Source organism: Trachurus japonicus, chromosome 18 (genome assembly GCF_045865225.1).
Source record: "Trachurus japonicus isolate A0001 chromosome 18, Traja_1.0".
NCBI classification, from domain to species: Eukaryota; Metazoa; Chordata; class Actinopteri; order Carangiformes; family Carangidae; genus Trachurus; species Trachurus japonicus.
Window position 1 is genome coordinate 19,339,689 of NC_140924.1, and position 23,178 is coordinate 19,362,866.

General features: G+C 46.1%; 4 protein-coding genes across 4 annotated transcripts; 2 read left to right on the top strand and 2 right to left on the bottom strand.

The window, feature by feature from the left end:
- Window positions 1-35: 35 nt before the first annotated feature.
- Window positions 36-7,154, bottom strand: LOC146969214 (uncharacterized). The gene is made up of 3 exons (XM_085759612.1): window positions 6,717-7,154; window positions 1,520-4,911; window positions 36-1,391 (listed from the first exon to the last, which is right to left on the bottom strand). The coding sequence occupies exons 1-3, from the start codon at window positions 6,790-6,792 to the stop codon at window positions 1,134-1,136; spliced, it is 3,726 nt and encodes a 1,241-aa protein (XP_085615738.1). The 5' UTR covers window positions 6,793-7,154; the 3' UTR covers window positions 36-1,133.
- Window positions 7,155-8,721: 1,567 nt separating this feature from the next.
- Window positions 8,722-11,749, top strand: ccnb1ip1 (cyclin B1 interacting protein 1). The gene is made up of 5 exons (XM_085759954.1): window positions 8,722-8,766; window positions 9,601-9,903; window positions 10,003-10,149; window positions 10,734-10,908; window positions 11,312-11,749. Exons 2-5 carry the CDS (start codon window positions 9,607-9,609, stop codon window positions 11,476-11,478), a joined length of 786 nt encoding a protein of 261 aa, XP_085616080.1. The 5' UTR covers window positions 8,722-8,766; window positions 9,601-9,606; the 3' UTR covers window positions 11,479-11,749.
- On the bottom strand, window positions 11,579-17,866 carry ttc5 (tetratricopeptide repeat domain 5). Its single transcript, XM_085759953.1, has 9 exons — window positions 17,575-17,866; window positions 16,494-16,626; window positions 16,177-16,388; window positions 15,816-15,966; window positions 15,568-15,659; window positions 15,258-15,461; window positions 12,969-13,183; window positions 12,731-12,875; window positions 11,579-12,640 (listed from the first exon to the last, which is right to left on the bottom strand). The coding sequence occupies exons 1-9, from the start codon at window positions 17,635-17,637 to the stop codon at window positions 12,521-12,523; spliced, it is 1,335 nt and encodes a 444-aa protein (XP_085616079.1). The 5' UTR covers window positions 17,638-17,866; the 3' UTR covers window positions 11,579-12,520.
- A 193-nt stretch (window positions 17,867-18,059) lies between these two features.
- mettl3 (methyltransferase like 3) lies at window positions 18,060-23,177 on the top strand. The gene is made up of 11 exons (XM_085759950.1): window positions 18,060-18,297; window positions 18,971-19,161; window positions 19,270-19,734; window positions 20,455-20,630; window positions 21,267-21,480; window positions 21,568-21,755; window positions 21,951-21,989; window positions 22,092-22,200; window positions 22,387-22,452; window positions 22,549-22,661; window positions 22,749-23,177. Exons 1-11 carry the CDS (start codon window positions 18,195-18,197, stop codon window positions 22,861-22,863), a joined length of 1,779 nt encoding a protein of 592 aa, XP_085616076.1. The 5' UTR covers window positions 18,060-18,194; the 3' UTR covers window positions 22,864-23,177.
- The last annotated feature ends 1 nt before the right edge of the window (window position 23,178 follows it).

Here is a 23,178-nt window from a genome sequence, read left to right on the forward strand (position 1 = left end):
AAAAAGAAAAAGAAAAAAGATGATCAACAAGCAGGTTTCCTCTTCACATCGCCATTGTTTTATTTATCTTTTGTACATCACATGGGAAGCATGGGAACGTATTTTGTCATTGCTACAAAAAAAAGGGAGGGGAGGGGGGGTTTACAAAGGGTAAAGCAAAGCATACAAATACTAAACTGGGGTGAGCAGGAATGCAGTGAGTGCAGACAATTTCTGCAGGAGCAGAAAACTCTCAAGTGCTTTGAGAGAGGGAGAGGAGGAGAAGGGAGGGGAGGGGGGCAAATAAGAAGGGGTCGGGGAGGTTTTAACGGACGGGGCTCATCCTTGTTGTCAGTTTGACACCACAGATCAACAACAAGAAAAAAACCATTTACAATCATCAGTATGGATAAAGTCGTTCTGCTGCTAGCAAAGTTTTACAGCTATAAGTACGGGACTGTTCACAAAAGTACTGATAATCTAACACAATCATCGCCATCATCATCATCATTATTGTGGTTATAATCATTGCTAGCACGTGTTTGCTCCAGTTGATGTTTTGGCAGAGACACAGGACACAGTGCAACTCACAGTGCAACTCAGCACATCAGAAACATGCATTCAGCAGCATCGCATTAAACAAACAAAAAAAAAAACAGGACAGAAGAAAGTTACAATAAAAAGGCATAAAACATAACCGCAGCTCATATTTACAAACGCTGGCCATTACTAATTTGGCCTATTTTGGTATGGAGTTCACTTTGTAAAATTCTGGATCCTCCATTTCTTTTCTTTCTTTCTTTTCTTTTTCTTTTTTAAATCAGCTTATACTGGTTTGATATTATGCAGTATGTGCTGAAGTAGGTGTCAGCAAAACAATTAATTCTCATCGTGACAATGCTGTGAAGTGTGTAAGATAAGGCCTCACTGTGGTCTTTGAAATACAAAAATACATAGCTAAAGTACTACATTCAAAAGTCTCTCGTATTGGTACTACGATATAAACTAGATCTAGCTGCTTAATAGAAAAGGTAAACATGAATTTGAATTAATAACTCTAAAAACAAATCTTATCCTATTTAAAAAAAAAATACATTCCCTTGTCAGGACCCTTTAAAAAAAACTGACTGCAGCCGTTCAACAGTACTAACTCTCTACACAGTAGTGTCCATAGGCTCGGCCGCCGCCGCCTCAGAACCAACGCCGACCGGTGGAGGATCTGTGTCGTCACCTTTCTCAGGCTTCTCGTCCTGCTGTGCCGGGGTCTTATTGGCTGAATGTGAACCGCGATCCTCCTGTGCAATGTCACTGTCATTGGTCTGAGCCTTGGAGGAGGAGGAGGAGGAGGAGGAGGAGGAGGAGGAGGAGGAGGAGGGGCTGGTCAGTGCTCCGGGGTGAGTTTTCATATGTCCCTGTTGATGAGAAACACAACACATTGTTATTAACTGCAGTCTAAAAGTACAAAACCTCAACATGCATGTGATAAAACACACGTTACGATATCAAAACCATCGACTCATGACTCGGTGTTAACTCTCACCTTAAGTCCACTCCGGCTGGCGTACGCCTTCCCACAGTGGGAGCAGCTGTAGGGCTTGTCTGGGCGGGGAAGCTGGCTCTGTGGTGGTGGTGCTGCTGCTGCTGGTGGGACGGAGAGCTCTGTGTCCTCTGAAGGTTTGTCCTCCTTTGGACTGTCTTTGTCCAGCTCCGGGTCCGACGCTGGCAAAGGCTCTCTGGGCGTGGCGGCCTCGCCCTTCCCGTTACTTTGGGCATCATCTGTCTCCTGCGGCCCCTGTTGCGACGCGCTGCCACAGGCCGCTTCCTCCTCCTCCTCTGCTGCTGCTGCTGCTGCTGCTGCTGGGTTCGCTTTGGGGCTGGCGGGAGGGGTGAGCGCAGGTGAGGGGTTTTCATTCGGGGGTTTTGGGTTAGAATCGGGGCTTGTCGCGGGCTCATCTGTGGAGCAGGTTTCTTCGTTATTAACCTCTTTGTGCGGCGTGTCGTTTTCCGCCGCGGGCTTTGAGACGCAGAGGGAGAGAGGGGTGTCATCTGCCTCCGCGTCTCCATTCACCGCGGCTGAATGAGAGCCGGCTATAGGTGCTTTGAATGGGCTGGTGCTGCCCGGGTCAGCCTGGGTCTCCTCCTCGGAGTACATGGAGCTGTTCACGGGGCTGCCGTCGGCTTGGGCGTTGTCTCCCAGACGCAGGGGGTCCGCGGCTCCTGCTGAGGGGGGATTATGGGTCAGGGGTGGGCTGACACTGGGTGCTGAACCTTCAGATTCCTCCGTCTTGACAGAGGCGACATCAGAAGCTGCAGATTGCTTCGACGTGGACCCTGAGTTGAGCACGTAATTTGGAGACTTTGAGCCTATTGTTAAGGCCAAGGGGAGGACCTGCTGGGCTTTAGACGGGGAGTCATTCTCGCCGTCATCGAAGACGGCGCTCTCTGTTTCTTCAGGTGGCATGTCTTCATCGGGTGGGATTTGCCCTCCGAGGTGCAGGCGGATGTGGTGCTGGAGAACCAAGGCGTTGGTGAACTTGCGCGGGCACAACGGGCAGGAGTTCAAGGCACGGGCGTTTGGCGGTCTTGCGCGGTGAGTGGCCAGGTGAGCCCTGAGGCTTCCCTTCGTGGAGAAAGAACGGCCGCACAGCTTACAGGGGAACGGACGCTCCCCCAGATGCGTGGCCTGGTGCAAACGCAACGCCCGGGGGCAGCTGAGCACACGGAAGCAGACGCCGCACTGGTTAGCAGCCTGGCCAGCGGGCAGGGAAGAGGCGGTCGTGGTGGTCGTGGTGCCCGAACCTGAGACTCCCTGGCTGGTTACCAGTCCTGCGGCGTTGGTGCTCGGGCTCAGGCCCAGCGCGGCCAGCATTTCCCTGCGATAGGCACTGGAGGTGGTGGTCAGGTCGTGGCCGTGCAAGTCCCCGTTGACTTCAGCAGATGTTTGCGAGGATGAGCCAGAGGAGGAGGAGGAGGAACCGCCGTGTTTTTCAAGCTTCTGAACCAGCCGCTGCAACTTGGAGGTGTCCGAGGTCTGGGTGGGGGTGGCGGAGGAGGACGAGGAGGGAGAGGAGGTTGACGGTTTAGGGAAAGGCGGGAACGGGAAGGGCAGCTGGTGAGGGGAAGCGAGGTGGGAGGTGGATGGGTGGCCCGGGGGCCGCAGAAGTGCAAGGTGGTGAGGGGAGGTTCCTCCGGGGAAGAGGATCTTGGGGAGGTGGGCCAGCTGGGAGTACGGGGAGGTGGAGTGGAGGGCGGAGTGGGGAGGCGTGTTTTCATCGAAACGCTGCTGCTTCGCCCCCTTGAACTGGCTTCCCATGGAAGCGGAGGAAGACGAGGACGACGAAGAAGAAGGCAGCGTGGTGCCCGACGCGCTGGCGGCGGCCGCGGCGGAGGCTCTGTTCAGCTGCAGCAGCGAGTGGGCTGTGGAGAGCAGCGCCATGTCAACGGAGGGCGGCAGAGGTAGAGAGGAAGGCGAGGGCCGACCGGACGCACCGGACAGGAACCCTAAAGCCATGTTCTCCGTCATTCCAGGGATGCTTCCTTTTACTGCGTTGAACGGCTCGTCGTCGTCGGCCCGCCGCTTTCGCCTTCTCTGGATGGGGCCGGGGGCGGGCATTTGCTCGGACAGCGCCGGGGGCAGCAGGGACAGGGACAGCTCCGGGTTTTGCTCCCTGTGTCGCAGGAAATGAGCTTTGAGGTTCCCTCTGGTGGTGAAGCGGCTCAGGCAGACCGGACACTGGTAGGGCCTTTCGCCCGTGTGCGACCTCAGGTGGATCTGGAGCGACGAATCGCTGCTCAACACCTTCCCGCAAAAACGGCAAACGTGCTGAGGGCGTCCCGACGAGGAGGTGGAGGCGAGGGAGGAGCCGGCCTGGAGGTCCTGGTTGGAGTGGCTGATGGCGGGGAGGGGAGGAGCGGCGAAGCTGACGCCGTTGCTGTGGCCGAAGGAGGAGGTGTTGGAGGATTTCTCGTGGAGGTAGCGCGGAGGGAGGCCCAGCGACAGAGACAGAGGGTGAAGGGAGGCGACCGAGGAGCTGAGGGTGGATGAGATGGAGGGGGAAGATGAAGATAATGAGGAGGAGGTAGAGGAGGATGAAGCTCTGTTGCCATTAACGTGTGAAGAGCTTGATTTGGAGACGGCTGGTTGGGGGAAGAGGGAAGACGGAAGTCCGGCCAAAAGCGACGAAGCCGTGGTCACCGGAGTGGCGGTGGAGGGGTGCGTCGGGGATGAAGATGCAGCTCTCGACGACGACTTCTGGTTCCCGTCTCCGCCGTTGGCCTGTGCATCGTTATCTTGGCCAAAAACGGCCCCACCGAGCCTGAGCACGTGCCTGCAGATCTCCTCCGTTATCTGCATCTGGTGGATTTGCCTCTGCTGCAAAACCCTCAGCTCCTCCAGGAGAACCGCCAGGGTCGGAGGCACCTGGATCTGCCCCTGCTGCCCCACCCCCGGGGAGCCGGAGGACTGCTGCTGCCCCGGGCTGGAGCTGTCCCGGTGCGGCGGCGCGCACTGGGAAGACATGGAGGAGGAAGAGGAGGAGGTGGAGGTAGTGGTGGTGGCCGAGCTCCCCATCGGCGGGGAGGTCATGGTGGAGTGCGAGTTCCCTTGGTGGGACAGGCTGTGGGAGCCGGAGGTCTGACCCAGAGGGGGGGGCGAGTGGGTTTGGGAAGACAGCGACGGGTGAGGGAAGTCCGGGGAGAGGGAGGAGTGGGTGTTGGGGAGGGAGGTGGTGAAGGGGGCGATGTGGCTGGGCCAGTGGGGAGGAGGCGAGCTCTCGCTGGGTAAGGAGGGCGCGTGGAGCCCACCGGGGGATGGGCGAGGGGCCAGAGGCGGCTGGCAGTCTTGGAGAGAGGTGGGGGATGAGGACGAGGACCCCGATGACGTCACTTCAGAGCCGAGAGACGTGGACGGTGACTTCATTCCCAGGTGATCATCTGAGGATCCACAGAAAAACAATAACAACATTTTTTTTTTTAAAAAGAAAAACTTCACAACCTGTGGCGCAATTATGCAACATCACCAATATCCCAGGTATGTAAATCCATTAAAACTTTCTGCTCGACTTACAGAGTTTGTTTATTTCCCTGTTTACGGTTTACTGCTTACAAATTTAGTTTTCAAATTTGTGTGCAGCCCCCAAAAAGATCGAGTTTCGGCTTCAAAAGAAATGCCTGTGAGGAAATGGCCTTGAACAAGCAAATAAACAAGTGGAGGAAAACTCGGCAGTCTATGAGTCTTTGTGATGTCTTGTCTCAATCTGTGCTCTCCGCGGCAGAACTTCTCAAACATCTTGCGCACACAAAAAAGCTCACAGACCACCTTGCTGCTATGGCAACACATTTTAGAGGACAATGGGCATCACCAAGACAACCCATAACCCCTCTTAACCCACCCCCTCCCCGCAGCAGTTACGTCTTTCATCTCCCTATTCACCCTTCCCCCCTTACGTCACAGTGGAGGTCAAGGGTCAGGCCATGCTAAGGGTTCTGGGCACTGTCCAGACACTCTGATTGGTCAACTAATCTGACCTCTGCCGCTCGGGGGTCAAATTCTTTCAGGATCTTGAGCACAGAGTGAGAAAGAGTAAAGAGAAAAAGAAGGGGGGAGGGTAACAACAATGGAGAGACAAACTAACTATTCCCTCCTGGAGAGATATAGTGATGGAATGAAAGACTGTATCTCTGTGAAATTCCTCCCATCTAAATAAACCTGAACCTGCGGGGGAAACTTATAAATAAACAAATTTAAAAAACAGAACAACAACTCTACTTTCATTTGTGGAAGTTTACCTGCAGATGCACACACATTAAAAGAAGCTTTATATGTCCCGATGCCACACAGTACAAGTGCGAGAACAATCTCTCTATCCCCTCTGAATTTTTTTTTTTCCTTTCTCATCCATCTGAACCCCAACACCCCACCCCACCTCCCCCCCAACTGTGTAGGAGTATACAGTCAATAGGGCTGGGGAGAAAGAGGGAGAAAGAAAAGGGGAGGGTAGTATTGAGAAGGTGGAAAATGGTAGTGGGGGGGGGAGAGGGGGTGCATACGGAAGAAAAGCATGGACGAAGAGCAGAAGAAGAAGAGAATAGAAGGGTGGAAGATTAATCTTTACCAAAAACAGTGGCTTCCCTCCCCCCTCCTCCTCCTCCCCCCCCCTACCCCCCACCCCCTTCACACCCATGCACCTTATTGCTAACAAATAAGAGAGTGCTCTATACTAATCAAAGACCTCCAGCAGTCAGCGCTGAGCAGCCTGTTGGCTTCCTAGAGGACGCCCAGCACATGAAAATGGCCACAGATGTATGTTAGTTAATCCTCCTCTATTCACTTCACAGGGACAAGTTTATTGGCCCCGACCAAAGTGCCTGAGGCCTCCATTTAGTGGGGCCCATTACAGTGAATGAAGAAGCAGGAGGGGTGTCTGCAGTTGACAAACTTAAGAGATCTTAAACTTTTAAATCTGTTCAATCAGGTGTATTTGCTGGAATGTGGCCATGCATACAAAGGCTACATTTATATTTAAAGAAAGGGAAAGCCACAGCGAAAACATGCAAATCTACACCAAAACATTTACTTTTATAAGTTTTTTTTTTTTAGTTTGAAAGAGAATTACACATGCAGTGATGAGCACAAGTAGGTTGTGCGTATGTGTAGGACATCCAGTGTTTCTCTACAGAAAAAAGACAAAGACAAAGAATAAAACACACATGCACGCTCGTAAAAGATGTTTCCTTACCGTGAGATAGCAGCTTTGGGCCACCCGGATCCGAGTTAACGAGATGCTGGGGTCGCTTCTGCTTCCGGCGTGACATGATTCACGGCGACTCAGACAGAGAGGGGGGCATCCGTCGGTTGAATGGCGCTAGGCACGTTTTTGCGCACTTTGACGCGCTCCAGAAAGCATCCAAGCATCCAAAGTTCAAAAGTCGCGCAGCTTCCGAAAAAGTGTTAGGATTTTTTAAAAAAGAAAATAAAAGAAATGTACGTGGAAACTGTTTTAAATGCTGAAAGAGCGGTCTTTCATTGGAAAAAGACAAAAAGAGGAAGGACATGGGTGTTTGGGAATCCGCAGGTCTGCACCGTGTCATATGAATCTGCCGTGAGTGCGTGTGTGTGGCTGTTTTCTAAAGTCTCTTCTCCCCCAAAAAACTTGTCCAATTTGCGCCCCTCCTCTCCCACTGCTGCCCCGCTGCATGCACATACAGGGACACACACTCACTCACACACACCCACACACACACACACATACAAACACACACGCCATACACACTCATACACACAGAACCACTCCTTGTTCTTCAATGATATTTGCATTTCAATGGCGTGTAACACACAGCCTCCCTGGTTCTCTCTCTTTCTCTTTCTCCCCCAGCTTTATTTTTTCTTTACACACTCACACAGCAGCTATAAACTTTCAATGAAACATGACAGTGAGGTGTCAAAGCCGTTGGATGCCTAAAAAACAAATTAAAGTGGGCGTAAGAATCGGTTGTTTGTTAAAAGATAAATGTTTTAATCATCGCTATGGAGGGGAATAAAAATGATTTACGGTGTAAATAACACGGGAAAAGGAAATCCAACAGGTGACTGGTCAATCAGGTGACATCAGGTGTTTTGCGTGTATTTTCAAATCCCAGGCAGTATGGATGAATAATTATAATAGGCTCATAATAATAAAAAATAAAAAAAGATGACATAATGACTGAATGGCAGGTGTTTTGCATCAGCTAGAGTCAAAAAATCTGTCTCCTCAGCGGTGTTATTCTGCCAGATTAGGGCTGCACAGGCGATATTCCTGCTCTTTGATTTCTATAGGGCCAATTATCAACAACAGTGCAGTGAGTGGCTGTTGTGTGCAAGTGGGGCCACACAGCCATCCCACATGCATGCATGCATGTATTCCGTGTGTTATCGCCAACTGCATAATAACCCCCCCCCATTCCCCCACTCCCCCCCACCCCAAAAAAAAAGCATCTTACACTGGAGCTCTATTTAAAAGGCAGAGAATAGATGGGAATCTTTGACAATGGCGTGCCGGACACAGTTGAGTGAGCATCTCCCCTCTCTCACTATGAACCCCCGGATCCACTGCTGCACAGCACAATGCCCCTCTTTCACCCCCTGCCTTTACTCCTGTACCACGTGGAGAAATGGATAAAGGAGAGAGAGAGAAAACAGTGGGAGGAGGAGGAGGAGGAGGGGGGTGGGGTGGGTTGACCATATTTAAGTAGGTGTCTCACATTATACATATATCCACTCAGAGGCGGTGTAAGAAAACAGGGTATTATTTGATTTAGAGGAATTAAACCCGCCGTGTTTATCCAAAGGGTTAGCTACAATTTGGGATGCTCGGGAAAAGCTCTGATTTCGCTCAAGCTAATTAGCATCAAATGGAAAATAAACAAAAAAATGATGAGCAAATAATATGTTTCAGGACGTGTTGTCGACGTCTCAGAGATATTTTTCCTTAATTGAAAACATATAAAATAGCCCACTCCATCAGAACTAGAGCAGATTATTCAGTAAGGCCGAACAACTGTTATAGTCATTGTAATGTTTATCTACAAGAGTTAGTAGTCTATTACAGATGAAACAAAACAAAACAAATAAAAACCAAATGCATAGGCAGAATGGGCTACTTCACACGTGTTTTCAATCAGTAATTGCAATATTTTTGAATCGTTTATGGCGTCATCAATATGTTGGTTGCAGTCAGCCAATCAGATTACAGCATTCACTTAGCATCACCTGCTGCCACCTTGTCGAGGGAAGAACTAGCGTTAACGGTAAGTAGCCTAATGGTAAAATTGTGTATCTCCCGAAATAGACAATGAATTTAACGGTTAAATAAAAGTTTAAGTTTCGCAGTAGATAAAGTTTTTAAAGTGAAAGTTATCCTTTGTTTAAAAGCAGCCGGTGGACAGAAAGTTAATGACAAAGTAGCCCGGGAGGGAGAAGTGTCGTCACTTAACCTGCTAGCCTGCTAATGCTAACTTTGAGTGGCAGTTCATACCAACTGGTTTTGTCACGAAAAAAATCTCTTTATGCAACAAAGTCATGATATTTGGAGTATTTAGTCTTTACTCATTTTATATTCATAATTTCGATAAGGTTATAATTAAGCTATGGCTACCCTTTCTTTGACAATTAAAGAACTAACAGTTAACAGAAAGTTATACTAGTACTAGATTTCATGTAATGATAGTTAATTGAATTATGTTTGTTGTAACTTACATGTAAATGTAAACATGTAAAAACATAAACCATAACTTGAAAGTTGAGTTTAAGGAAATATTGTAATGGGTTTTTCAGAGAGTTATTATGTATGTAAGTATAGCTGTAAATAAGGTTTTCCCAGTCCCATGAAAAGCATGAAGGCAGTGGAAAAACTTTCAATCTACAAAACTACTAATTATATTAGGCACTCACTCATAGAAATACATTTTGAAACCCTAGACCTGGTGATTTAGATTCTCTACACTTACCTAGGGCTGTAAAGAATCCCAACAAAAAGCTTCACCATTACAAGGAAATTTGAGTGTGTGTTTAAAATGTGATGCTGAGATAACGACTTGCCTTTTGTGCTGATCTCCATTACCCCATTACTGTGCTTTCTGCAGCCGGCCATGTCTCTCTGCGATGACACACTCCTGTGTAACTTCCCAAAGTGTCGGACCAAGCTGAACGGCTTCGCCTGGGTCACAGCCTGTTCCCATGTTTTCTGTGATCAGCACGGGTCCGGAGAGTTCAGCCGCTCCCCTGCCATCTGCCCGGCCTGCTCCTCTGCGCTGTCTGGGAAGTTGGACATTGTGAGGACGGAGCTGTCGCCTTCTGAGGATTACAAAGCCATGGTGCTGGCAGGTTTGCGACCAGACATGATTCTGGATATCTGTTCCCGTTCTCTGGCCTTCTGGAGCTATCAGGTCAAACATCTTTCCATCTGTGTGTCTATGTACTTTGCGTACCTCTGTATCTGTGACTTTGAACTTTTATAAAACACCCAGCTTGTGTCACGTATACAGGTCCACCAGGAGCATTTGTACCAAGAGTACAGTCTGTCACGGGCCGAGGAACAGCTGAAGCAGATGGAGAAGCTGTTGAACCAACAGAACCAGAGCAGAGAGCTGGAGCTCAGCGCCATGAGAGGGGAAATTGCTTCCCTAAAGAAAGTAAACCACAACTCATAAACCCACATTCATAAACTCACATTTAAAGACAGTTAAACTTGTTTGTGTGGGTAAATAACTCCAATATCCTCTCTGACTTGCTGTGTTTCCATTCTGTTCGTGTTATGTTTGAGATAATCATGTGCAGAGTTTAAGGGGAGAGGTAACAGGACCCACATTAAATACCAATCAGTCTTTTCTTGAGCCTAGATGATGAAAAAGTGGAAACATCAGTAAAAAATGTCAAATATTAACCAAATATTCACAATTTAGTTAACTTTAACTGGGGATGTATTGAAAAACTCTACTTTCATAGCTTTAGCAGTTTCTTACGTAAGCTAATTTAGCATGATACAACAATTTCTTCAGCTCATTCAGCATTGTTTCAGCAATAGCGTTCAGCTGCTTTCAGCATTCACATGCATTTTCTGCAGGAAATGCTTTCTTTTTCTAGTTTTACTCATTGTTAGTCCAAGAAATTCCTTAATGTGAAATTTGTACCTGAAGACTTTATTTTAAGGTTGAGAATTTTAAAATCATATCTTCACAAAGTATTTATCAGGATGAAGAGTATGTGTTTCTGTTAGGTGATGGACGAGTATAAGAGGAAGTACAGCGAGGTGTCTGAGAGGCTGATGGAGAGGAACAGGCAGTACCAGAAACTACAGGGTCTCTACGACTCTCTGAGGCTGCGCAACATGGTGGTGGGGGTTGGCGACAGAGAACCGCTGCTGCAACCAGGACATCACGACTTCAGCACTGGTAAGATAAACAACAGTTTTTCATTCAGTTAATCTATTCAGCAAGAATGTAGGAAGATGCAAGTGATACTTATGGGCTAAACAACAGATTGACTGACTATTTAGGATAATAAATTTAACTTCATCCCGTTCAGATGAGAAAGACGAAGTGTTTTTCTGTCTCTGCCTGAGAATTAAACATTTGTATCAATTGTTTTACGCTGATTAATGAGAAGAGGAAGGAAACTGAATAAGAATAATGTTAGAGGGCTCAAAGGAAGACACATCTGTAGCTGCTTTGTCAAGAAGAGGCGGTCATCAAGAAAGAGCAGTGGGAGTAATGAGCTGATTGTCTATGTAAGGGAATTTCTAGTCAGTGTTAACAATGAAGGACATCCGTCAACCTCCTCCCGTGTGTTACGCAGGGGCGGCTCGACAGGCGACTCCTCAGAGAAGCCCTCAGTTCCTCTGCGCTGGCTCTGACGCTGACAGTCGGTTCTTCTCCTGCCTGGAGGCCGACGGAGCAAAGGCCTTCTTCCATTTCAGCTCCCCCGCCAGGGACAGAGGCCGACCCTTCATCAAGAAGCACTGAGAGGAACAGGTTACACAGTGACTTTGGTCCAACAGCAATTTCTCACATGACCAAGTTGTTCCACGTTCATATTAATTTACTCAAAGGCGTTCCCCTTAAGCACTTTTTCGTATCATTTATTGCAGTTTTGAATTATAAATGTGTTTTTGAATGAACATCAGACCAAAAGTGTAGTTAAATGTAACAATGAACTTTAAATCCTCTTTTGTGCATTTGTGTTGTAAATCCAGCAAAGTACAATACAACATAAACACTGTCTTTTCATGCAGCACTGCCTGTCTTGCAGTCCCCTTAATTATGTATGACTGTGCCACATTAACAAACTGTTTAGCCTTCACCTGTTCACTGCCAAAAACAAACAACAAACTATGCATTGTGGAGGACACTACCATAGAATTGAGCCCTTTGTTTTTCCTATTTTAACATCAGAAAAAAGAAAGAATGAGTAAGAAGTAGCAAGGTTGGGTCTCACCTAAAGTGGACTGCTTGTTTTGGGTCAAACTAATATCAGAATGATTCATATACATTTAAAAAAGAAATGTCCAGAAATAGATATCAGATTTTGGCACAAAAAGGTTGGTGGTGTTATTGCCACATCAGCATAAAAATATACACTAGATTTTCTTTACTTTTATGCTACTGATTTAAATAAAGATGTGCCTTAAATTAAGTTTGTTTCAGTATAACAAACAACCAAATGAAAAAATAAGAACAAAATGTGTAAGGCAAAAGGATTTTTTTTCTTTTTAAGGATAAACTGAAGTCACAACTCTGACTCCGATCACATTGTCGTCATCACAGGGTCTTCCATTTACAAAAAAACAACAGGATACAAAACAAACAAACAGAAAAAAGGAAGGAATTTTTATAAATATAAACAAGCTGTCTCTCTAAAGACAATGTAACATGAAGGGCTCTATATACAAAACAACACATAAAACAGGCACACACTTTGGAATCTTCATTCTTCCATATTATCCAAATTGTTCCTCCATATCCAGCAAAAAAAAGAAAGATTTGGTCCTCCGGCCTCTCGCTCGGCTCATTCACTCTGGGGCTTGTAACTGACAGAGACAGCGATCTGACTTTGGATGTTTTGTTTCTTGCCGTTGACAATGAGCAGCAGAGGAGAGTCCACTCGTATACTTCTGAAATCAATCGTCTACCACAGAGAAGAGAAGAGAAGTGTAAGTCAGATAATCAGATAGATGGTATTTAATATGATTTTAAGGTACGTACATGAAACACTGACCTTATCTTTATGCGTTATACTGTGTCGTTTGACCTGAGGTTCAGGAATGACTACAGAGTCTCCTATGAGGACGCCCCAGCTGTCCGCTGTGTTGTACACCATCACCACGATGCACATCTCCTCGCTGTCCACCATGCCAAATGTACTGGGGAAAAAAGAGATCAAGATGTTACAAGACCATGACACCAAGACTGAGACAGACTGCATGAGGATGGATGGACTGATAATCTGCACTCACAAGGCCATGCGACCCTCCGAGGCCAGGCTGAACACCACCTTGCCCAAGGCGGCCACCCCGGCGTTGTGGCCATGTGAGAGGGAGGAGATGGTTCGGGGCTCCAGGCTGCCCACGCGGCCTGTGGGTGAACGGAACTGAGGGGACGAGCAGGGGCCCAAAGCCGACGTGTTGAGGTTAGAGAGCATGGTCCGTAACCGACGAGCCTTCACCTTCCCCTGAGGAAAAAAATACAGGATTGGACGTGAGGAGCTGAACAAGTGATATAGCTGAACGTTGCTGCCACCATGTGGTAGAAAAATGAAGTCTTGACATTTTCATCTCTGATAATGTAGAAAAACAAATTAATTCTGGTCATTTCTCTAAAAAAAAAACCCACAAAAGAATAAACATACAAAATGAGACATAAAACAAGTAAAAAACTGAGCTGAATAAAGATGTAATGCTGAAGGTATATATAGTTCATAAACACATAATGTCTTTTTTAACGAGTTCAGACATCACCTCCAGCTTCCTTCATTTCAGTACACTGAATGCTTAAAGGAATAGTTCACCAAAAATGAAATTCAGTCATTATTGACTCATGCTGAGGAATACTCCGGAGTAGTTTTTTATTCTTCAAAGTGCATCTGGAGACCCGGGAGGCCGGTTCGTAGTCCAACGAAAACTTTATAAGAGATTAATAAGGACCAACACAAAAATGTCCATAAAACTACACAAAAACCCTGTAATATTCCTCCATACTGCTTGCCCGTTGCAATGCACGGGTGAATCGCGTGAACGTGAGAGCGCACCCCAGGCAAATTCAATACAGGACTATTTAGGCTGTAAAAATGTCCTAAATATCATTGTTTCGAGGAAACTCTGGGCGATATCCCTTCAGGACACTTGGACTGCAGTGGGCGAGCAGTAAAGGCCCATTTATACCCTACGGTAAAAACGGATACAGACACTTTCGTCTGTATCCGGAGGTCATTTCATCCGTCAGTGGATCCGTTGCCTCTGAGCTTACGAGTCCGGAGTGCTCCGGATGAAACGGAGCAATACCACCAGTAACCGGGGTGGCAGTATTGAGTCAGAAGCAGAGAAAAGTCACTCCATTACGAAAATCGGCGAAGAAGAGAGTAGTTGCCGGAAATTCAAAGAAGGAGGAGAAGACGAGAGTAAACATTAAACATTTAAAAATGGTGCAGAATTTGGAGAAGATATGTGACTTGGTGAGAGGGTACATACATTTAATGTTGGTGCCAGTAATGACAGCGTTCGTTGACATGGCAACATTTGCCGTGTCAACGACGCTGTAATTAGACACACACTGCCGCCTAGAGGATAAGTTGCGTTACGTCCATAAAAACGGTTAAACCGGACGGAGGTATGTAGGCCAGTTACGGAGACAACGTTTGATACGGACGGACGACATTCATCCGTATCCGGAGGTATAAACCAGCCTTAAGGAGGAAGATTACAAGGTTTTTGTGTAGTTTTATGGACCTTTTTATGTCGGGCGCTATTGACTATAAGGATTTCGTTAGACTACGAACCTCCACTCCTGGGTCTTCAGATGCTGCTTTGAGGAATAAAAAACTACTCTGGAGTATTCATCAGCATGAGGGTGAGTCAATAATGACTGAATTTTATTTTTTGGTGAACTATTCCTTTAAACATTTTTAATTTTACTTGTGTTCTCATTGTAAAAAAAATGACAAGATATTGACTACAATGTGTATGTTAGTAGTTAGGAGTGCTGTTTAGTATCAATAGTTGGTAAGAATAGGTCACGTATGACTTATAACCAAGGGGGCAGTTGTCGGTCTGAGAAGTGAAGCTCACTTCCGCGTTCAAAAAACTGCAATCCCCTCGAATTCCTCTGGGGGCTGGTGTCAGAAGGGAGCATTCTCCATAGACCCCCATGTTAAAATCGCCGACTTTACATCCTCAGTAAACATGTTAAAAGCCTGGTGTCAGAACGTTTTTTCGTCTCAACCGATAGTTTCTACCCCGCACACACTCTGAGAGGGGTGAATTTTTTTTTAACTCTACCGTTTTACTGTTATTAGGTTAAAACTCTGGCCAATTAGGGCGCGGAAACGTTGAGTGACAGGTCCGAGCAGCTCCGTGGACAGCTGCTTCGAGGCCAGTGGCCGGGTTCTCGGCCGGCCAACCCAACATGGCGCTGTTCAGGCCGCCATATTGGAGTCACAAAAACGACTCCCCAAAACCAATGGGTGACGTCACGGACGCTACGTCCATTCTTTTTACAGTCTATGCTTATAACAAATAACACTCTCCTACCTTGTTCTGTATGAGCTCTGTGACTTTGAGCAGATAATCCAGCAGCTGCTTCTCTCTCTCCGGAGGCTCTTCCCAGCCCGGGTCCAACGCTGCCGCTCGGCTGTAGCCGCCGAGCGCCGAGCCGAACATCTCCTCATACTGGAACAGAGTGGAGCGGTTGAAATGCAGCTCCGGGTAACAAGAGGCAGCTCTGTCCACTTTCTCCTACGGAAGGTGGGAGAAGAGTAAATTATTAGTAAAACTGTGCAATCAATGCTGATTCATTTTAACTGTATAATTAAGTGAATGAACCGTGTATGTGTGTACTCACAGATTGTGCATAGGCACTTAGAGCTTGTTGAGACAACTGTGGATTCTGTCCACAGGTGAAAAACAGACACACGTAGGCATTTCCCAGGATATCTGTGAAAAACAAAACAACATGAGCACAGAATTTGTATGCCTGTAATAACTTCTGGATATAATTTGGATGTGTTTGATACACAGCTCCCTCATTACAGACAGTAAATGAACCTCTACCCACATCCCTGTAACACCATCTTCTCTCCCTCTACTCACACCAGGACGTCCCGTCCGTGACATCCAGCTGGACGGCTTGTCGGGCCATGTCCACGCTCTCCAGCACCTGTTTGCCATGTGCGTCGTTGTCCGCCGCCGGCAGCTGCCTCAGCACCATAGACAGGTTACGTAGAGACACTTTGTTCTTACTCTACAGAGGTGGAAGATAAGGCAGAGGCATGTAAACTCATAAGTGTAAGAATAGCAGAGACGGTAGACTCAGGAACGGCCTGCAACTTCATTGGATGCAGCCCTAGATATTTTGTACTTTACATTTTGCATCTAATTCACATTTACAATGCTTCTAAACCAATAATTTAAAAAAGACTGAACACATCCATCCTTTCTCTCTTTCCTGTACCTGCTGCAAGGCTCCAGTGAAGCAGTTCTTGGCACCGATCAGGTCTCCTTTCTTCCAGTACTGCTCGCCCAGTATGTTCCAGCCCTCGACCAGGCCAGGCTCCAGCTTCACAGCCCGGGAAAGGCACTCCTCTGCTACAGTGCTGTAGTCTGGAAGTACGTTCAGACACCTGCCTTTCTGCAGCAGAAACTCTGCTTTGTGTTTGTACAGATCTGTAGCAAATCACAAACACAGAAATGCAGCGTGAATGAGATTTTGCACATTGAAGTTGGAGTTCAGTCAGATTGTTGTTGTACTGTGCACACGACGACACCCACCTTCTTTCTCCTCCAGCTTCTTAAGTGCCTTCTCAGTTTCCTGTGCTACATCACTTTGTTTCTTTCCAGCTTCCTCCACAGTGTGAGTCTCAAAATAACGATCTCGGAAATTATACAATTCATCCACAAGCTCCTGTAATAGGAAGAAGGAGGGGGGTGAAAAATAGATCATGAATACTTAACCATGTTTAAAAATAGATCAAAGACACATTTTTCTCAGATACACCTGCCTGCAAAAAACTAGGACAACCATGTGCTACAGGAGATGCTCCAGCTTAATCTTGGTATTTGGTTATTTCTGTTCCTCACTTGAACACACAACATAGCAGAAACACAGCATAATGTCTGTGCTGTTAGTGATTTACTTTTTGCTTATTGACAAATCTTTCGTGTGTCATTTAGGGAAAAAAAAAACACTTGCTAGGTGTAAAATGATTAAATCCAGGAGTTTTTTTTATTTATCTGAATCTATTGTGTTTTTGTAGACTAATAACCATTGTGACTAAAACGAGGACAAGTGTTCAGTGTATGAGGTTGAAATGATTGGAAACGGAGAATTAAAATCTTGAAAATTAAATCCTAAAACCAGACAGTTACTTTTAACCATAATAGATCCATGCTTTTAACACAGAGAGATTTGTTAGAGCGTTGATAAAGGATTATGAATAATGCCAGACAGTGCATGTCTGGTGCAGTAATCTTAAGGCACACAGACAATCTGGTGACTCAGCAAGAAGCAGTAGGACAGACTCAAGAACAGCATGCATACTACACTGAATTTATCTGGTAGTGTAACGTTAAACACACAAAAAAATAATTAATTAATAAAGATGTAAAGCAGAAATCACTATACGCCTTAAATATTAACATACATAATAAAAAAAAGAGAGCAGAAACACTGCTAGCATGACATGTTGCAGCCAGTTGTTATAGTAACGAGTCGCTCAGGAGGATGTACAGCTAGACAGACACCCAAGAGGCCACACCACAACAATTACCGCACAAGAAACCAACAAAACACGACGAAATAAGAAATGTAGGTGTATTTATACGTTCGTGTGATACAAATACCAAAACCTACCTGGAATATTTGCAGCTCGTTTTTGTCTTTCGCTGGCTCGCCACTCTTCTCGTCTTCCGCCATCTTTGCAGTGAGCGTAACGTTACAGCACCACTTGGCCTGTTTAGCAGGTGGCGTGGAGCTAAATGCACCGAGTCACGGGCCGACGATTAAAACTAAGGCTCTGTTGTTTCATATGTTGGCAGAAAACAGACATCTCTTTCACAAATCAGCACGAATGCAACGAGTAATATTACAGCGCAGAGCCATCGGGCTTTTAACTTCAGTGACGCCGGAAGTTGGAGTAGTCCGCGCTGAAAATGACTCCGACAGTGGACCTTCTCGAAAAACAAACGCAGAAAATATATAGTGGAGATTTTTGTTTCCCAAAAATACACATTTGTAAATATATATTAATAGAAATACGATGTTAATGTTATTATATACAATTTAACGACCAGGCGCACTGTGTCAGCCGGAACCATTGACTCGATGTGTTGCTGGTCCGACAGCTTTACGTGCTGGACCATACATCCTTGGTTCCGTGCCGTGCAGGGCGGACAGGAGCTAACTTTTGTCGAGAGGTTGTCTATTCGGAGGGTGTTTTTGTGTTTTTTTGTTGCTGTTGAACGCAGCTCGTCATGTCGGACACATGGAGCAACATCCAGGCGCACAAAAAGCAGCTGGACTCTCTGCGGGAGAGGCTGCAGCGGCGGCGGAAAGACCCAGCACAACTGTCCGCGGGTATGGCTCACACCGGACGGCGGGCTCCAGCGGGACAACAAAAAAATATAACCTGTTGTTGTGTAGCCATTATTCCTCTCCATTAGTTGATTATTGAATCCATAAATTGCCAAAAATGAGTGTAAATGACAGTTTATTTTAATCGAAACCACAGTGATATCTTGCCACTGCTTACTTTTTGCCGGGAAATACATAATAATACAAAGCGGCAGCTGTCGGACTTTGACCTTACCTCAGTTTAGAGTTATGCGTTTTACCCATTGGCTAATTGGTTAATATAAAATAGTTTGACGCTCGAACAGTTTGATTAATGTAAATGCTAAATGCATTTCTGTATGTGTTGAGCATGTGTATACACAATGTTACTACTTGATTCTGCTGTAATAATTTGCAGTGACACTTACCAAATTTGAGAAATAAGTCTGTGTATGGCAGCAACAGCAGAGGAAAGATTTCTTTTTGTATCTTTTATGATTTGGATCATTGGTGAGTGACAATGTCAACACAAAATTCATGTAATGGAAAGAAAAAACAATACAAAGCTGAAATCACAGACATATACATGTATGTTTTGATGTAATTCTCAGCTTGGTATCACATTAGTGAAACAGCAAATTCAAAAGTACTGCATATAGAGATTTAACATGGCTTATCAATTACCCTTTCATTGTAGATGGTGGAGGCAGCACAGACGGTGCTGCAGCCAGGAGCGACAGCCCAGCTCCATCAGCTCCTTCCACCTCTCAGGAGGAGACAGAGAAACCACCAGACCCCGAACTGGAGAAGAGGCTGCTGGGATACCTGTCTGATCTGAGTCTCCCAATGCCTACGGACTCTCTCACAATCACAAATGAACTCAATTGTGTGAGTTTTCGTTTCTGAGTCCAAGAGTTCTATGTAGAAAAGTATCCGTGTATCATACTAACAATTTACCTTTTCTCCTTTGTATCATCCTCTGATTGTTTCTCGCAGTCTGAACCAGCGGTCACTCATGGGTGCATCCAGAGTCTGCTGCTCAAATTCTCAGCCCAGGAACTCATTGAGGTTCGACAGTCCACGTCAGCCTCCTCCTCTACAACTTCCTCTGCCACCTCCGCCACCGTCGTCATAGCCGTGGACCACACAAAACTATGGGCTATGATTGGGTCTGGGGCTGGAACCCAAAGGGCTGCAGTCAAGAGAAAAGCAGAAGAGCAAGCCCACAGCAAAAGAGCTCCAGGCTTCTCGCCCTCATTACAGAGCTCCGCTTCCCCTCCACACTCATCCACCACCTCCTCTCTGACGCCGGCTTCCTCCATCCAGCTGGCACTGCCTTCAGCGTCAGGGAGCGGGGCGGATAAGAAGGGCAGGAGCAGTAAAGGTCAGTCGTCTCATATGGACATGGAGATCGAGAGCCTCTTGAACCAACAATCTACGAAGGAGCAGCAGAGCAAGAAGGTGAAAAATTATGGTTATCACGACCTGTTTAAAGGGATAGTTCAACATTTTGGCAAATTGGCCTATGGCCATAATCCCTATAGTTTTAGGAGTAGGTTAGTTACAGTGCCTTTAATTGTCGGTGCAAGCTATTTTTAGAACAGTGGAGCAGAGCGGCTAATGGGATTTCTTGGTTTACCTCATCAAACTCACAATCCAACAACTCCAAAACGCTCTCGTGGACAAGTTGTGACCTGCACATTCACCACGCTATGAGATAATAACAGAACGTTGTGAGACAGAGTTGTTTTCGAGGTAAATTCATGCAAAACCACTGATAAGCGTTCCAGTCTGGGGCAGTTTTTCGGCAAGCAACAACTCTGTCTCATAACGTTCCATTATTATCTCATAGCATGGTGAATGTGCAAGTCACAACTTGTCCACCAGAGCATTTTGGAGTTGTTGGATTGTGTATTTGATGAGGGAAACCAAGAAATCCCATTAGCCTCCGTAGCGTAGCTCTGAGCAGCTTGCGGCTCTGCTCCGCCGCTCTAAAAATAGCTTGCACCGACAATTAAAGGTAACGAACCTACTGCTATGACTATAGGGATTATGGCAATGGGCCAATTTGCCAAAATGTTGAACTATTCCTTTAATTGTTAGCTGCCGAGGAAGGAAGCAAAAGCGTGGAGGTTTCGTTTACTGCTGTGGCATCATGTCAATGTTATTATCTGTGTGTAGGTGAGCAGGGAGATCCTGGAGCTGCTGAACACCAGCACAGCAAAGGAACAGTCCATCGTGGAGAAGTTCAGGTCTCGCGGCCGAGCTCAGGTCCAGGAGTTCTGTGACCATGGGACCAAAGAGGAGTGTGTTCGCTCTGGGGACACACCTCAGCCCTGCACCAAGCTACACTTCCGGTCAGTGCTCCTCAGCAAAAATTGGTCCTGTCAGCAGCAACAGCAACCTCCCTTCAACACACTGCTATTCATCAAAATGAATTAGATTGAAAGTTAAATCAAACAAAATAAGAGGTGATATGACTGATTTCTGTTGTGCTTCACTAAACAACGGCTGCTCAGCCTCTGTTGCATGTAAGACTTTGAAAATTGTGATTCACTGATTATTTAGTGTCAGTATCACTGATTTTAGATTTGCCGATCTCCAAACCTCTTTAGGAAAACTGTTCCAAACTCATACCAAGTGTCACTCTTTAATTAAAAGAAATGATGAATTGAGTGAACTGAGAAATACTCAGTTTGACCTGAGGAGGGCACTGTAATGAAGGCAAAGGATCACTGTAAATACTGTATATAAAAGGTTTTTTATTGTGTCAAAGGCTTAACTTCCCAACCTAATGTACAGAATTGCAAACAAAAGTAAGATGAATAATGATTTATTAAAAACATGGATTTTCTTTCTTGTAAAATACTAGATGAATTTATTCCATCAAGCTTCTAAAAATTACATTTCAACCGTTGAAATAAATTGACTGTGGATTACACACATGTGCATGAAGCTGCTTTACTTTGCTTTACTGATGTGTGTTTCCTCAGCCGCATCATCAACAAGCACACAGACGAGAGCCTCGGCGACTGCTCCTTCCTCAACACCTGTTTCCACATGGACACCTGCAAGTACGTCCACTATGAGATCGACAGCCCCCCGGAGATGGAGGGGAACCTGATGGGGCCGCAGGCGGGCACCGCCGAGCTCGGCCTCCGAACTGAGGACGCCGACAGCAATGTTGGCAAGCTGTTCCCTTCACAGGTGAGGATGAGGATGGAGGAGGAGAAGAGAGTGAGGCAAGAAGAAACAGATGGATGCTGAGATAACTGTTTGTGTTTGAATCTCCAGTGGATCTGCTGTGATATCCGCTACTTGGACGTTTCCATCCTGGGTAAGTTTGCCGTGGTGATGGCCGACCCTCCCTGGGACATCCACATGGAGCTGCCCTACGGCACGCTGACCGACGACGAGATGAGAAAACTCAACGTCCCCATCATGCAGGACGACGGCTTCCTCTTCCTCTGGGTCACGGGCAGGTAACTGAACAGTCTCAAGAACGTGACTCGTCGTGATGTTACTGTGTTTCCCAGCAACAGGCGGAGACTGAGTTTGAAAGATATGGATTCTATTTATCCACAAATCTAAATATGTTTGGAAAGGCAAATCTAATCGTTATAATCATTTCCTGTAATGTCAGGGTGACTCATCTGGTTTGTTTTTCTTTCCTACAGGGCTATGGAGTTGGGCAGAGAGTGCCTCAGTCTCTGGGGGTAAGTCTCCACTGCAATCACATCATTCTTTGTCAGTAGGGCACAGTCTGAATCTGCATCTCTAATATTTTTCCTCTTTTTTGTTGCTTAATTTTCCTACAGTTACGAGCGTGTGGATGAAATCATCTGGGTGAAAACCAACCAGCTGCAGAGAATCATCCGCACCGGGAGGACAGGCCACTGGCTGAACCACGGCAAGGAGCACTGTCTGGTGTGTTCTTTTACATCATCTAATATATATTGTATTTGAATCTCTCTCTGTCATGTGTGCATGAAACAACTCCACTTAAAGCCTGTGGGAACTTGACACTTTAAATTTTGTTAATCAAAGATGTCGTCCTACCGCTTACAAGACGTTTCTGCTGGTGTCTCATCTACATGTTTTGTTTCTCTCCAGGTCGGGGTGAAGGGAAACCCTCAGGGATTCAACAGAGGTTTGGACTGTGATGTCATTGTGGCCGAGGTACATGGCTTTATCCTCCATCACACACACACTGCAGTTACGACTCCTTCAGCCTCGTTTTCGTTTCATAAACTCACAACGCACTCTCTTTCCCAGGTTCGCTCCACCAGTCACAAACCAGACGAAATCTACGGCATGATAGAGAGACTCTCCCCCGGCACCAGGAAGATCGAGCTGTTCGGTCGACCCCACAACGTCCAGCCCAACTGGTAACGCGCTGTCATGCTTTGATTGAAAGGAAGACTAATGGTTCTACATAGTTGACATGTATTTGACCGAGCGCATTTCCTCTCTAGGGTAACTCTTGGAAACCAGCTCGATGGCATTCACCTTTTGGATCCCGACGTCGTGGCTCGGTTCAAGAAGCGCTATCCAGACGGCGTCATCTCCAAACCCAAAAACATGCAGTGATGAGATCGTCTGTGGCAACAGGTCTGGAGAAGTTTGTCTATAGATTGTTTTTGTTTTTTTTATACCAGTGAACTAATTTTCTAAATAAATTAACAAGATGCACTGTCTGTGTCTTGGTTAAAAAATGAAACCACCTGAAGCAGCCATGTCAATTACTCTGTCGTCACTTCTACACAATAATGTATGTGATTCCCATATTTAATACTGCAACACACACTTCACATTCACCACCAATAAAAACACAAGAGACATTTTTTTTTAAATGTATATTGTTATTATTTTGTTAGTAAAGAATAAAGAGACTTTTCTTTTGAC